At 42.0% G+C, this 12938-nt stretch overlaps 1 protein-coding gene across 1 annotated transcript in view; it reads left to right on the forward strand.

Annotated features, from left to right (window-relative positions):
- LOC122778750 (teneurin-3-like) overlaps window positions 1-12938 on the forward strand; it is a 128258-nt gene extending 115320 nt beyond the window's left edge. The window contains exons 18-22 of the mRNA XM_044040847.1: window positions 2416-2535; window positions 4634-4895; window positions 6695-6962; window positions 7934-8077; window positions 12901-12938. Of these exons, the coding sequence (XP_043896782.1) occupies window positions 2416-2535; window positions 4634-4895; window positions 6695-6962; window positions 7934-8077; window positions 12901-12938 (832 nt within the window). The remainder of the gene's footprint in view (window positions 1-2415; window positions 2536-4633; window positions 4896-6694; window positions 6963-7933; window positions 8078-12900) is intronic.

Consider the following 12938-nt stretch of genomic DNA (forward strand, 5'->3'; position numbering starts at 1 on the left):
AAGGAAGAGGCCGGTTGCGAGCCATGTTTTTGTTGTACTACGATATGGCCCGTGGGCCTTGAGTTTGACACCTCTGCACTATCACGTTACTGGGTGAAGTAACAAACTAATCTAATGTTATATTCTTGACTACACCCTTTCAAACGGATGTGGCACTTTTGTTCCTGCCTGTTTTGAATGTTCCTTCGATGACAGTCTGCCTCCAGCGTTGCACTCTGTTGCTCCGAATTGCCACAAAGTGCCCGTTCAAACGTCGGCCGCCGAGCTCTGCAAACTTCCTCGTGTCAACGGGACATTTGTAACCCGAGCTTGTCCTCGCTCAATTCCTGATGTTGATGTATTATCTTTCTTCACCGTTTTCTACCACAGATATTTATCAAACTGCTGAGCTCCAGACTGGATGATGACACTGAGAAAAGGCTGAAAGTTAAAGCACTTGTAATGAATAATCGTCGTCATCATAACACCTGCATGACAACCTCTCAAAAATTCAACTTAGGGGGAGAAATGTCTTACTTCAGCGAGGTCAGAATGATGATGCTGTGAATATTTCACTCATTAACCTGATTTGATTATGCTTACTGCTGAATATATTGTGCACTTCATTTACCAAAATGACTTTACTCAGCAAACTGTGTGTGTGTGTTCTAATGTGAGTGACTTTGTGAGGGCCAAAAAGTGTCGAAACCGCGTGGAGTGAGGACATTTTGGCAAAGGGAGGACATTTTGGGCTGGACCTCATGTTCTGTCACTCCTGAGGAGTGTTTTTTTTGAGAGTTAGTGGTTGAGGTTAGGGTTAGAGTGAAGGGAAAGGGAATGAACTATGCCTGATTTGCATGTTGAAGCTAATCAGGAAGTATAAGTTTTATATTTTTGAATGAATATCTTATTGCGATTATTTTGACAGGAATTGCGATTGCGATATGATTCGCGATATCATAATGATCGGAATGATCATTGTTTACGTCCTTATTCTCAACATTATGTAAAATAATTACTGTGCAATATTTGTGCAGACCTGTGAGAAAGAATAAGATGTGCATAGATCTATAATTATATTTTGACACATTAATATAATATATATAATAATAATATTTAAAACATATTGCCCCTCTTGTGATTTGAAAATTGCATTTTGATAAAATTTCAATTAATATTATTGTTCAACTCAAATAAGAATGTGCTGGAAAAGCACCACGGGTAATTCTGCTTGTTGTGAAAAGAACTGCATTTGAATGGAAGTCGTCGTCACTTCATTTACAGTATACACTGTCACTGAATAGAATCTTCCTGAGGAGTTTTGTTTCTTCCATAGAACGTGATGTCTATTTTCTACATTTTGAAAATGGACGATAAAGTGCGGCGCGTATGAGAGGACACCAGTGTGTACAGCTGTACAGCTTTGGTTAAATCTTGAGGATTTAAAAAGGGAATTTAGATTCTTTCTAAAGGCGTCACGGTTGGTTGCCACTTTGTGTGTAACCTCTTTCACACTGAAATCAGCAGGTATAGCAGGGGAAAAGATGACTCCACCATTCCCTAAGCGGTTGGTTTGTTTGTTTTCTGTCTTTCTATTTCTGCGTCACCTGTGTGTGTGAATGTGATGTCACAAAGTGCATCAGACACTTTTGAGGAAGAGGGAAACAACAACAACAACAACAACATGTAGCTCAGTGTCATATTATATTCTTCTTTTGTATTCCATTTCTCTCTTCCAGTTGAAATACAAAATATTGGATGCTGCCATAAGATTACAAACCATTACAAACATGCATAGCGTTTCACCTGCTAATGAGTAGAACATGACAAGATGACATCATGGTGTTGTGCCATAAGTGATGCTGCCAAGATGATGAAGAAATCGGTGTGTTCAACACAATCTTGCATATTTAAATTCGGCTGCATACGCTGTGTGTTTTTGTACTCGCAGCTTTCAAGTGTCTGGCCTCACAAATTGAAAATGCCCCAACAGCCATACATACTTCTCATGTGAAATCTCATGTTTACATAACAGTTTTTTAATAGAACTAGGATGCGGGCAAGAAAAAAAGAAGTTGCATTCACGTCTTGGCACTTGTGCGATATAAATGGTGCAATACATGTGCAAGATTATTCAATCCTTCATGTCTCGAAAAACCTCATCTCTCTGAATTACTGGCTTTTAACAGCGATAAACAGATGCAGGGAGTTGCTCTGCGAGGTGGCATTTTCATGAATAACAGCCCCACCCCCCACACCCCACCCTCCCGACATGTGTGTGCGTCTGTAATGGTCAATAAATCATACCTCCCTGCTCCCGCCGCTGGCAGAGGAATGGCTGTTGTTAGCAGCGTCCATGCCTTGGCCTCCTGCTCGCCGGTGCCGGCTGGCGCTGTTTGTTTACTCAGCCCTTTCTGTGTTTGTTTGCCCACACAGCCTGGCATCCGTCATCCGGGGTCAGGTCCTCACGGGAGATGGGACGCCGCTGATTGGAGTCAACGTGTCGTTCCTGCACTACCGGCAGTACGGCTACACGGTCACGCGGCAAGACGGCATGTAAGCGAGCCTCGACGTGCACACATCTGCATCCACCAACATTCATGTCCAAATAAACACAAGCAGCCTTCTATCCCTCGAGGGAATCAACCTCTGCCCTTGCAGCGTTATATATACTGTATATTTATTTATCGCATGTAATGCTCTGCTGTCTCGTGAGTGGGATGGAACAATATTATAGAGGAAAAAAGAGAAAGTATGTCCAGTAAAGGGGAGAGTCGTGCTGGCTGCTCTCCAAAAAAACATTCAGAGCAAATCGAAACAGCAGCACATTTTACCCTGGAACAATTCCTCATGCAAATGTCACAGTGGTGGAGGCCATTTTGAACCAGGCTGTTTAAAATGCATTGAATCAGCGAGGGTAGAATCAATCTGCCCGCAGTGTAGTAAAACACGGGATTACTGTCTGACCTTCTCGTGCTATTACCACAGACAGGTCCTTAATAATGGGAGTGCAAACACATACAAGGCAAACGTATGTCACATATTTTACTGGAGATATTCACGTCAGGCCCCGTCAGCGTCAGATGTTTTGCCCGAGATTGTAAAAGCACGTTTAGATTCCGTCGCGCACAGAGGTCGTGTTCATGCGCCGATGGAGGAAAAGGAAATAAAAGGCTTGTGAGTGGCAGTGGAAATGCTCAGCTGTTGTTACGAGGCGCAATCCTTCGGTGCAGAGAAAGCCGCGGATTAGCTGATTTCTTCAGATATTCTGCCCTGTAACTCTTCTGAGGAGAAATGTGATAAATGGTCAAGGATAATCACACTTGGTTCAGCCAACAGATCTGCTCAGAGTGCTCAGAGAGAGAAAGGGGGGAGGTGGGCAGCATCAAAGCCGAGGCCTCTTGCAGCTGTGATCTCCCCACTGCCCAAAGTGGAGGGAGCTTGAGAAAGGAAGCTGTTTTAGGTCAGCTGCACAGCTTGTGTGTGTTTGTGTGAGTGTGTGTGTCATTCGGGGTGCATGTGTGAGAAAGCCTTCATATCAGTTGGGGTGTGAGTGTGTGTGTGTGTGTGTGTGTGTTATCGCTGCAGTGTCACCGCCACACAGATGCTTTACCCCCTGGGTAGTGGAGCCCGCCGAATATATAGAGCAGCACTTCAAAGACTCGCCCTTCATTTCCAAGCCAGTAACTTTTCCCTGAGTAACGTTGTACTAATTAAAACCATTTCACCAGAGAAATCTCCCAAGATTCAAGACCCTGAACCAAATTCCAGCCAGAAAGTGTCTCCTTAATGCCATGCCTGGTCGAACAAAAGGCATAAATTGGCCTCAGTGAATGACAATAATATAGGGAAGCTCAACAGAGGGAACGCACTTGAAAAGTTCTGCTTTCAATCGGCAAGAAAAAAGAAAAGAAAAGAAACTCTACTTGAAATAAATACTTACACTGCTGCTTTGCTCTTTAAGTGAAATTAATAGAAAAAAACATTAATAATTGTAATAATCATAACAGTGGAGGCTCTGGAACAGCTTAGTTAAATGTAATAATAACATATTACACGAGTTAATTGCAGAGATCTTGAAATGTGACAGCCTTGTTTAAGCTAAGTCCTGCGGGGGCAAAGAAGCAGAAGTACAACTTTCAAACAAACCCTCGCCAGAGTTCACTAATCATCTCCCCGAATTAACTTTGACCCACTTTTTCTTGCCGTAGTTCTGTGTGCACCCACGTTCATTTCCTTTTTGCAAATGTATAATTCCCAGCCTTTTGGGTGAGGTTGTGAACAAATTGCTCATACATTTTAATACACTGGATTTAGTGCAGTGATGTTCCCTGATCTGAGTGTTCTGTAAGTTGTCATTTGCGCTGCAATTAATGATCATTTTCATAATCAATCAATCTGTCGATTATTTAATCGATCAATTGGATTATTGTTTGTTTTGTAAAATCTTGAAAAACTTTGACCTTGAATGATTTCTGACCAGAAAATATTCACATTTAAGAAGCTGAAAATTCAGAGCGCAATCTGAATGTTGAGAGTAATCTATTGATAATTTATTCAATAAGCTCAAATCAGGCTAATATATAAACAGTTTATTTAATACTTCTGTTCATTTTTTCATTCACATTGTTTCTCCATGTCGTGACACTCAAAGGTTTGACCTCTTGGCCAATGGCGGCGCTTCTCTGACGCTGAGTTATGAGCGCGCCCCGTTCCCCACGCTGTACCGCACCGTGTGGCTGCCCTGGAACGTCTTCCACGTGATGGACACGGTGGTGATGAAGCGGGAAGAGAACGAGATCCCCAGCTGCTACCTGACCGGCTTGCTCAGACCCAACCCCATTATTGTGGCCACGCCCCTCTCCACGTTGTACAAGACCTCCCCCGAGGACAGTCCCATCATCCCTGAAACGCAGGTGAGAGCACAGTGGGGGGGGTGGAAAAAAACACAACAACAACAAAACACAGGTGACACAGGGACACCACACACATGGCCTTTGTAGTCAATTCCAGATTTCTCCTTTTGAGTGATTTACTTAAATAATTCAACCAGCGTTTGATCCCAACATTTGAAACTGCACTGTCAAAAAAAATAAAAAATATATATGAATAAAGAATAACGATAATGCTGTTATCTTCCTTTTACCATGGCTTCTCTCTCTTTGTTTGCCTTTGAGCTGTGATTGAATTCAGGCATCTCCCCAAATACTAAGCCGTAAATTGTCTCACAGCAACACAGATAAATTCTGAGGACACATCACATTGAGGTTACATGCCCCAGGATTTGGTTTGTATCCATTTGGCTCAAGTCATGTGAATGTGCAACTTTTGATTAAACGGAACAGTTTAAAACTAATAAAAAAAAAAAGAAAAAAGGAAGAAACAGACTCAAATAACAAAACATGATGTAGTTTTTTTTGTTTGTTACTTCAATTTGCATGTAGTCAATGTAGTTTGTGGTCTAACTTTACAACGAGAAGGTTCTCAGTTTGAATTTCATTTTGACAGCACACATGTTCTCCGTGTGTGTCTGCCGCTGTTTTCAGACACGAAACTCCAGGTCATTTCCAGACATTCTCTGGTGTTTTCTGTTCATATACTGTAGGACAAAATGAAGCAACAGCAGGACTGTTGAGGAGACAGGTGAGGAGGTGACACAGGACACTTGCTCATTCACTTATTGTTGATCCACTGGAGTTTAGGGCTGATCAATTTGTGGAAAATATCAAATTTCACATTCAAACTCTCACAATGTTAATAGATTTAAAACAAGCAAAGTCGATTACTGTATGAATTACTTTGTATTTACTGAAACAACTGTGTTAAAGGACCATTGTCTAAAATATAGATGAAGTTGTTTTATGCAGAAATTGAAGATAAAATAGCTTGACTTGTTTTTTGTAGCATGAAGCACTTCATGGAAGCCAACGTTTTGGACCACCATGATTTTACAGTAGCCCAGTTGCTAACTGAAAGCTAATAATTACATTGAAAAAGTCAATGCCACTCACTTGTGGCACAATATCTAATCAACGGCAGCCTTCGGGATTTGCTAACTTGCGTGTCTTCACGTTACAATTTAGATTTGTAAAATGATTAATAATTGCTAAGTCCTACCGGAATTTCTCCTGCCACGCTCTCATACGATCTCACTCAGACATGAGCTGGATATTTTACCAAAGACCTGGCAGCGGAGTCTTCACAAGGACTTCTGTGTGTGTGTGTGTGTGACATTTTCGGAGAATCCCTGGTGTTCGGTGCAACGTCTGAAAGCAGCTTGTGTGGGTTTTCTGTGGGGGATTTTTCGTCCACCACATTGTAAAGACATGCTGTTGTGGGGCGAGGTTAACAGGAGACTCTCAGGTGCCTGCAGGTGTGGATGTGGATGGAGTGTGAATGCATGTTTTTTTTTTTTGCCCTGTGATACCATTGGGATTGGCTCCAGCTTGACCTTATAGATAATGGATGCATGACTCTATAGAATATAGAGCAGCCTATATGTCTCCATGCATAAATACAAAAGGAAGTTTCTGTTACATGACAGTATTGAATTCTCGTGGGGGATCGGACGTTATCCGTTGCATCGCTTCAATATTTTACACAAGTCGTGCTCCACATTAAATACCGGGATAAGTCGTGCTGTTCCTGTTACTTGAGTGTGTACTTCACACTGTGTGTACTTGGCACCAGACTGACTGCTAATTAAAATCATCAGGTCCTTCATGAGCAAGTGGCCATACCAGGCAGCGACCTCAACCTGGTCTACCTGAGCTCCAGGGCAGCTGGCTACAAGCCCATCCTCAAGGTGCTCCTGACCCCGGACCGTCTGCCCTTCGGCCTGATGAAGGTGCACCTGATGGTGGCCGTCATGGGCCGTCAGTTCCAGAAGTCTTTCCCTGCTTTCCCTGACCTCTCCTACACCTTCATCTGGGATAAAACAGACGCCTACAACCAGAAGGTCTTTGGCCTGGCAGAGGCGATGGGTGAGTTTCCCACTGTGAGGCGCCGACTTAAGACGATGCATAAGCATAGGTACTTCACAGGATACTTGCACTACCTTCAGGCAATGAACCTGGGCTGAACTTTAGAAGATTGATTTTAGATTTTTTGATTTTAGCTGAGGATTACTTAGTCTGGTACTTTTTATTACCATGTGAAATAAATAATAAGTGAGCGGTGTGAAATCCTGAAACTGCGATACTTCTTTTTACTTTATTTTACTTTTTAGGGCCTTTGCATTTTTGCTGACTTCTGTGTTTCCCTCATATGCCATTTTAGTTGCAGCACACTGAATGAACTACTACTACTTACAAGGCTGTGGTCCTAAAGAAAAATCCATGTAGATCAAATCTTAGTTTATTAAAAATGTCTTACAGATTTGTTAAATCATTTAAATTGGTCAGGTGACGTCTGAAGGATTACACTGTGTATACATTTTTGCACACAAGTCGGAAAAGGCTGTGCGAGTTTGTTAAGACAGATGAGCGGTAGAGCACTGGCGCTGGCCCATTACGGAGGAGAATTTCATGACCCTGACAGTAAAACAAGATTCTCTCATGGCTTATGGTTGTAACTATATCACACTGTTTATTATATTTACTATAATGTTCTCCATCTGAGCTTTTATTGTTTAAATAATTCATGCCACTTTGCACACTGTTACGCACCGTGGTTTATTTGCATTTACACAATATAAAACAGAGCAATGAGAGGGGGGGGCACATAAAACACAAACTGCGCAGGTGAAACACAGAAACCCCACAGGTCCTCTGAAATCATCCCAGCTGGAGAAAATTACAGAGTCAATGAGAAAGAAGAACTGGCGAATACAGAACACAGTCGCCCCCACGTGTGCCGAATGTCTCGTAGAGCGCAAATCTCACTGCTGCAATAAGTGTCAGGTAAGGATGTCGTAACCTGGCTCAGCGTAAGCCTCTGCTGTCGTTACTTTCAGTGTCGGTGGGGTACGAATACGAGTCCTGCCTTGATGTGGTGCTCTGGGAGAAGAGGACGGTGATGTTGCAGGGCTTTGAACTGGATGCCTCCAACATGGGAGGATGGATGTTAGACAAACACCACATACTGGATATCCAGAACGGTAAGAAAACATTATATATTATTATTAGTTTGAAACCCTCCATTCCCAAAGGAGAAAACCCTCCGAAATAAAAAACTATTTCCATATTCTCCAATGATCTAATGACTACCTGAATGGTTGTGCATCTGTTACCACAAGGTGGCAGCAGCGACGCGTGTTTAATGGACTGCGGAAATAATGAAATTTTCACGCTTTCTTGAATGCATCAGCAGCAGGCATTAGTTTAGTGGCCTGCATGTCTGTTTGCAGAAGTAATTTACAAGGTTCATTGGATGCGTCTCGTAGCTCAACATGCTATAAACATGCACTAGCTCTCGCAGCAGTCCTCAAAATAACATATATATGCAGGAAAATTGGCCCATAAGATACAAATACAGCCATTGTTCCATACTTTGTACTAACCAGTAGCAACAGTGGCTGAGAAGCTTCCATGCACAGAGGTCAGGAATACCAGGCAAATGCTTGGGGCCCCAAAGACAGGGGTTACGTTGTCAATGACAATCACAAAGCCCCCTAATGTGCAGCTTGGCCGAGTGCCGGTCCGGAGAAAAGGTCTCACCTCTCAAAACACACTAACCCACATGACCTGTGAGTGGCAGTAATGAGCCCCTCACTATTACTCCTGCTGGAGTAAAATGAGAAGTGTGGGCCTGATAGGTAAGGGAATTAGCTTATTGGCCTGGGGGCCCCCCAGAGTCTAGGATCGCCTCTGTTACATCAGAGCAACTGTCCACCGATACCAATAGGTTGTAAAATATATCTATAGTCTATTAATTGGCTAAAACAGTCAGTCAGTCAACCTCGATGCGATTTATGAGTGTGCATATGTGGACTAGGATTACAGTGGGACACTTTTTTACCCTGAATCACCTTTATAAATATCTGAATCAGAATGAATTATGGTTCATCATCCCATCTGGAGATAATAGAGGAGAGTTTTGAAGGGCTGATCATTCACAGTAATGATGGAATAAATCAGTGAGTAAGTCACCAGGGCGCAGGGCTCGCCACGATTCCACACCACTCAGCTATTTCAGGAAGACAGCCTGTTGGCTGCTCGTGAAAGCTTCTGATGAACAGACATCATGTTTAATTCTTGCATTAATTCAACAAACTAAATTAAATTTCTTGCTCTGTCATCGGCCAGAAGTGCTTCAATCGCCGAGTACAACAAATGGACAAGAGAGAGTGTCTATTTCGTGCTGGTGCAGCTACGTGAGAAAGTGGATTCTGCATAATGAAACTGTGATGTGCACGCTGCACTGAGTCACTGCTGAGTTACTGTACGAGGAGGTCACACTATAATCTGGAGAATTCAGCGCTATATTTTTAACTGTGCCGGCAGTAATGTGACCGCAATTATAAGAAGTAGGCCTCGGGGTAGTGTGCACTGTCAGTTTGCCAGGCCGTTGTTTTGACTTGAAACCCACTCCAGCTCGCAATTGTTGTTCCAGTTGTCCGACGCAATTTGTGTCCCTTTCATCTTGAGGATAGTCGAGGTTACAGTCATGGCCTTCAGCAAAGTTATTTGTCTTATGCTGTCAGTTGGGACTTCCATGCTGGATGTTGCTTTCAGGGGATTTTCTCGCACGTTTGTTTTTGTGGCCAATTATTGTTAGTCTTTGCTAATTCAAGTGCAAGTTTGATGGATGGATGGATGAATTGATTTATAGACAAATGATTGTGTCTTTGGTGCCCATTTCTTGTTTGTCTCAGCTAATTTGTGTAAAAATGTAGATTAAATGTTAAAGGAAATGTTTCAAAATACACTGTACATTTGTGGATAAATGGATGGATGGATTAAGCTAGATTGTCCTCTTAAAGGCAATTTTCTTTGCGTTTCTTTAGGTCATAGATTTATTAAATGAAGTGTGTCGTCCTCTTTTCTACTAGGGGAGATGTGTGCTTGTTAGTATTTGGTGCTTTTGCTTTTGTTAGCATGTCACACGCCATTTTGAGTCTCGCTACCATCATTTGACTGAAACATTTCCAACCGAGCAGAGTATAAAGTCCAAAAAAAAAAGTACTGGCCAAAATTTCACTGAATTTCATTTTTGTTGCTGTTGTCTAATTCTTCTGTGTACCGGCTTATTTATGAGTTTAAGCCAGCATAAACGTGCTCAGGCCAACTTGAGTCTGACTCTGACCTGACTGAAGGTATACAGTACATGCAGTGGTAATTGACCAGTTGTCGCTAAGGAGAAACTTAGCTTATCTGTTTACATTGCCTTTTAGTAGTTTGTGCATAGAGTCAATTTGACTACCAATCGCATTATGTGGGCGTGTTAGTCCGACATTGAGAAATTAGATTTAATACAAAAGTCTGCTTTTAGTTGGCCTTGTTTAGAATGCAGCTCAAATAGGATTTTTAAGCATATCCAGATTGTATCTAGCTTGATTTTGTCGGTCTGGAAAGTTAAAACAAATATGAGATCCGATGAGGATTCAAACCACACACGGAGGTGGTTCTGAATGCGATTCTGATCGGATTCTTACAGATCTGTTTCAATCTGAACGTCACAGTCGCAGTGCAGCTCGAACAACAACAGCAACAATGACATAGATCCGGAGATATGGAAGTTAATTGGTAGTGCAGTAAATGATCAACACAGTGGAAGACAATATAGTAGTTGGGAAAAATGGAATAAAAGCATGGAAGCCAACAGCAGACCATGGGCAGACGAGGAGATTAGTGCCTGATAGGTATCTGGGGGGATTCGTCTGTTCAGAAGAAATGAAATAAATCTATATATCAGGAGAACGCGGCTTCAATGCCAGCGGAAAATAAAAAGACATCAAGGATGGGAACAGTAGTATTTTGGCCTCTAACTATAGAAATCCATGTGGGAGACTAGACTAGACTAGACAGTTGGTCAGGAAGATCATATTCTGATCGGATATGCTTACGAAATCTGTTTTGGGCTGCAGTCTAAACAAGGCCTAATTAGTTCGGTTTCTTTCTAATGTCATGTAAATTTAAAGAGATAAAGAACCAAACTCAGTCTCCCTGTGAGGAAGAGGAAGATATGACATGTTCATTTAAATGTGAAGATGAAAAGCGCAAAATGATGAAATATTCCTTAATGCCATCGTTAGTGCAGAAGATAAAACAACCCAGTACATGTTTAAGCACGAGCTATTTATTTGCCTTTGCGCTTGTTATGTCTCATAAGAGTGGTTTTGTGCACCTACAGGTCACATTATTCACAATGCAGGTTCTTTTTCTGGTTCGCTCCCTTTCGCTGTGTTTTGTAAAAAAAAACAAAAAAAATAAAGTCAATGTCTGAAGAAGCAGCTGCAGTAAACTCAGCCATGGGTGAGCATTTTATCAGGCAACACTTTGGCCCTCAGCAGCTGTGAACACCCCAGTGTGCATCGACATGAAGCCGCCTCACAGTAAAAAGCTTTTGCCAGTAATTACTGTGTCACTGATGCATTTCACTTCTGTGCAACTGATGGATAAATAACTTTAAATTGGTATTTCATTTATTTTCCTTTTTTACGACAAAGACAAACTTTATTTATAAAATCCTGGCACTGTTTCACCTCGGCTTGGGATTAAGTCGTTCACGAGGCACCACCGGTAGTTCTGGTGAGGTTGGGGAGGTTAATGAGGTTTACTGCTTTAATAGCAAACTATTCAAGTGTCCGCGGGGCTAATTGTGCATGAGAGCAGCACTGCACTGTGCTTTTATACGCACACGCGGCAATGATATTGAATTTGAATTGCTTTTAATATATTCTCTCAATCAAAACAAATTAGAGAACATAAAGTCCAGTCACAATTTCTGAACTGACCCGCAGAAAAGTTCATTATGAAGGGGTTTACATATGTTCTAGAGCTATCCGCGTGTCCTTCTCTGTAACTGCCTGACAGCAAGTATAAATCTGGCCCGGCTCCCAGTGTCTTTATGACCTGGTCCATCGAGTTTCACGAGGAGCCGGTTTTATTACGAGGGATGTTTGTGCATCGAGACGTCAGCCTACATCTGTATTGTGTTATTTTATAGGCATCCACATGCACAAATTGGCATGATCCATGCATTCTGCATGTAAATGTCCTGCCACATCTCTGGGATTGTACAAACTCCCTTTTGTCAAATATGGTTGTTGGAAAAAACTGTCAGAGAACCAGTTTCTGGAAGAAGCAGAAAGGAAAAAAAGGAGTCTTCCTTTACTTTGTTCAGACCTTGACGCTACTTTGTCCTGCTTCTTTGTTGAACATTAAAGGAGCAGACATACTGTAGGGGCCCATTGCCGAACCCAATCTGTCAAGGCATCCAGAACAGGAAGTTTGTGAAGTGTGCAAAAGAACACAGAAATGTGCCTCTAGCTTGACTGCTGTTCGCACTCTGCGTTTCATCCCACCTGTCTCAAAGCATCGCACACCCAATTTCTAAAGACTTGACTGTGGCAGCATCACTGCTGGAGTTGTAGCAGTGAGATGTGTTTTTTTGATCAACAAATACATGCAGCATGTGTGATATGCTAAAATGATGCATCATATATACGACTGAGCTGAGCTGTGTGACTGCTTTTTGGGTTTTTTTAAATCAAAAAATGACAACATGAAAGGGAGCATCACTTACAACTTTTGCTAAAATATGAGCCTTAGTTTGTGGTCAGTTGGTGCTGAGGGGAAACTTGGACTGTTGGGAAAGTTTAGCGATTAAAACTTCTGATAAAAAGTGTTTTTATTGTCTTTTAGTAGTAGTTTTTTTAGTTTTATTAGTTAGTCGTCAGGGATTCAACGTGGCATTTAAATGTCTACGTTGTAAGCAGCCTCGGCTAAATTCTATAATTTGTCTCTAAATATTCCGCAGACACCGACTCCAGATCCTCTCTGCCTCTTTTTGACTGA

The sequence above is a fragment of the Solea senegalensis genome, linkage group LG12, assembly GCF_019176455.1.
Source record: "Solea senegalensis isolate Sse05_10M linkage group LG12, IFAPA_SoseM_1, whole genome shotgun sequence".
NCBI lineage: Eukaryota > Metazoa > Chordata > Actinopteri > Pleuronectiformes > Soleidae > Solea > Solea senegalensis.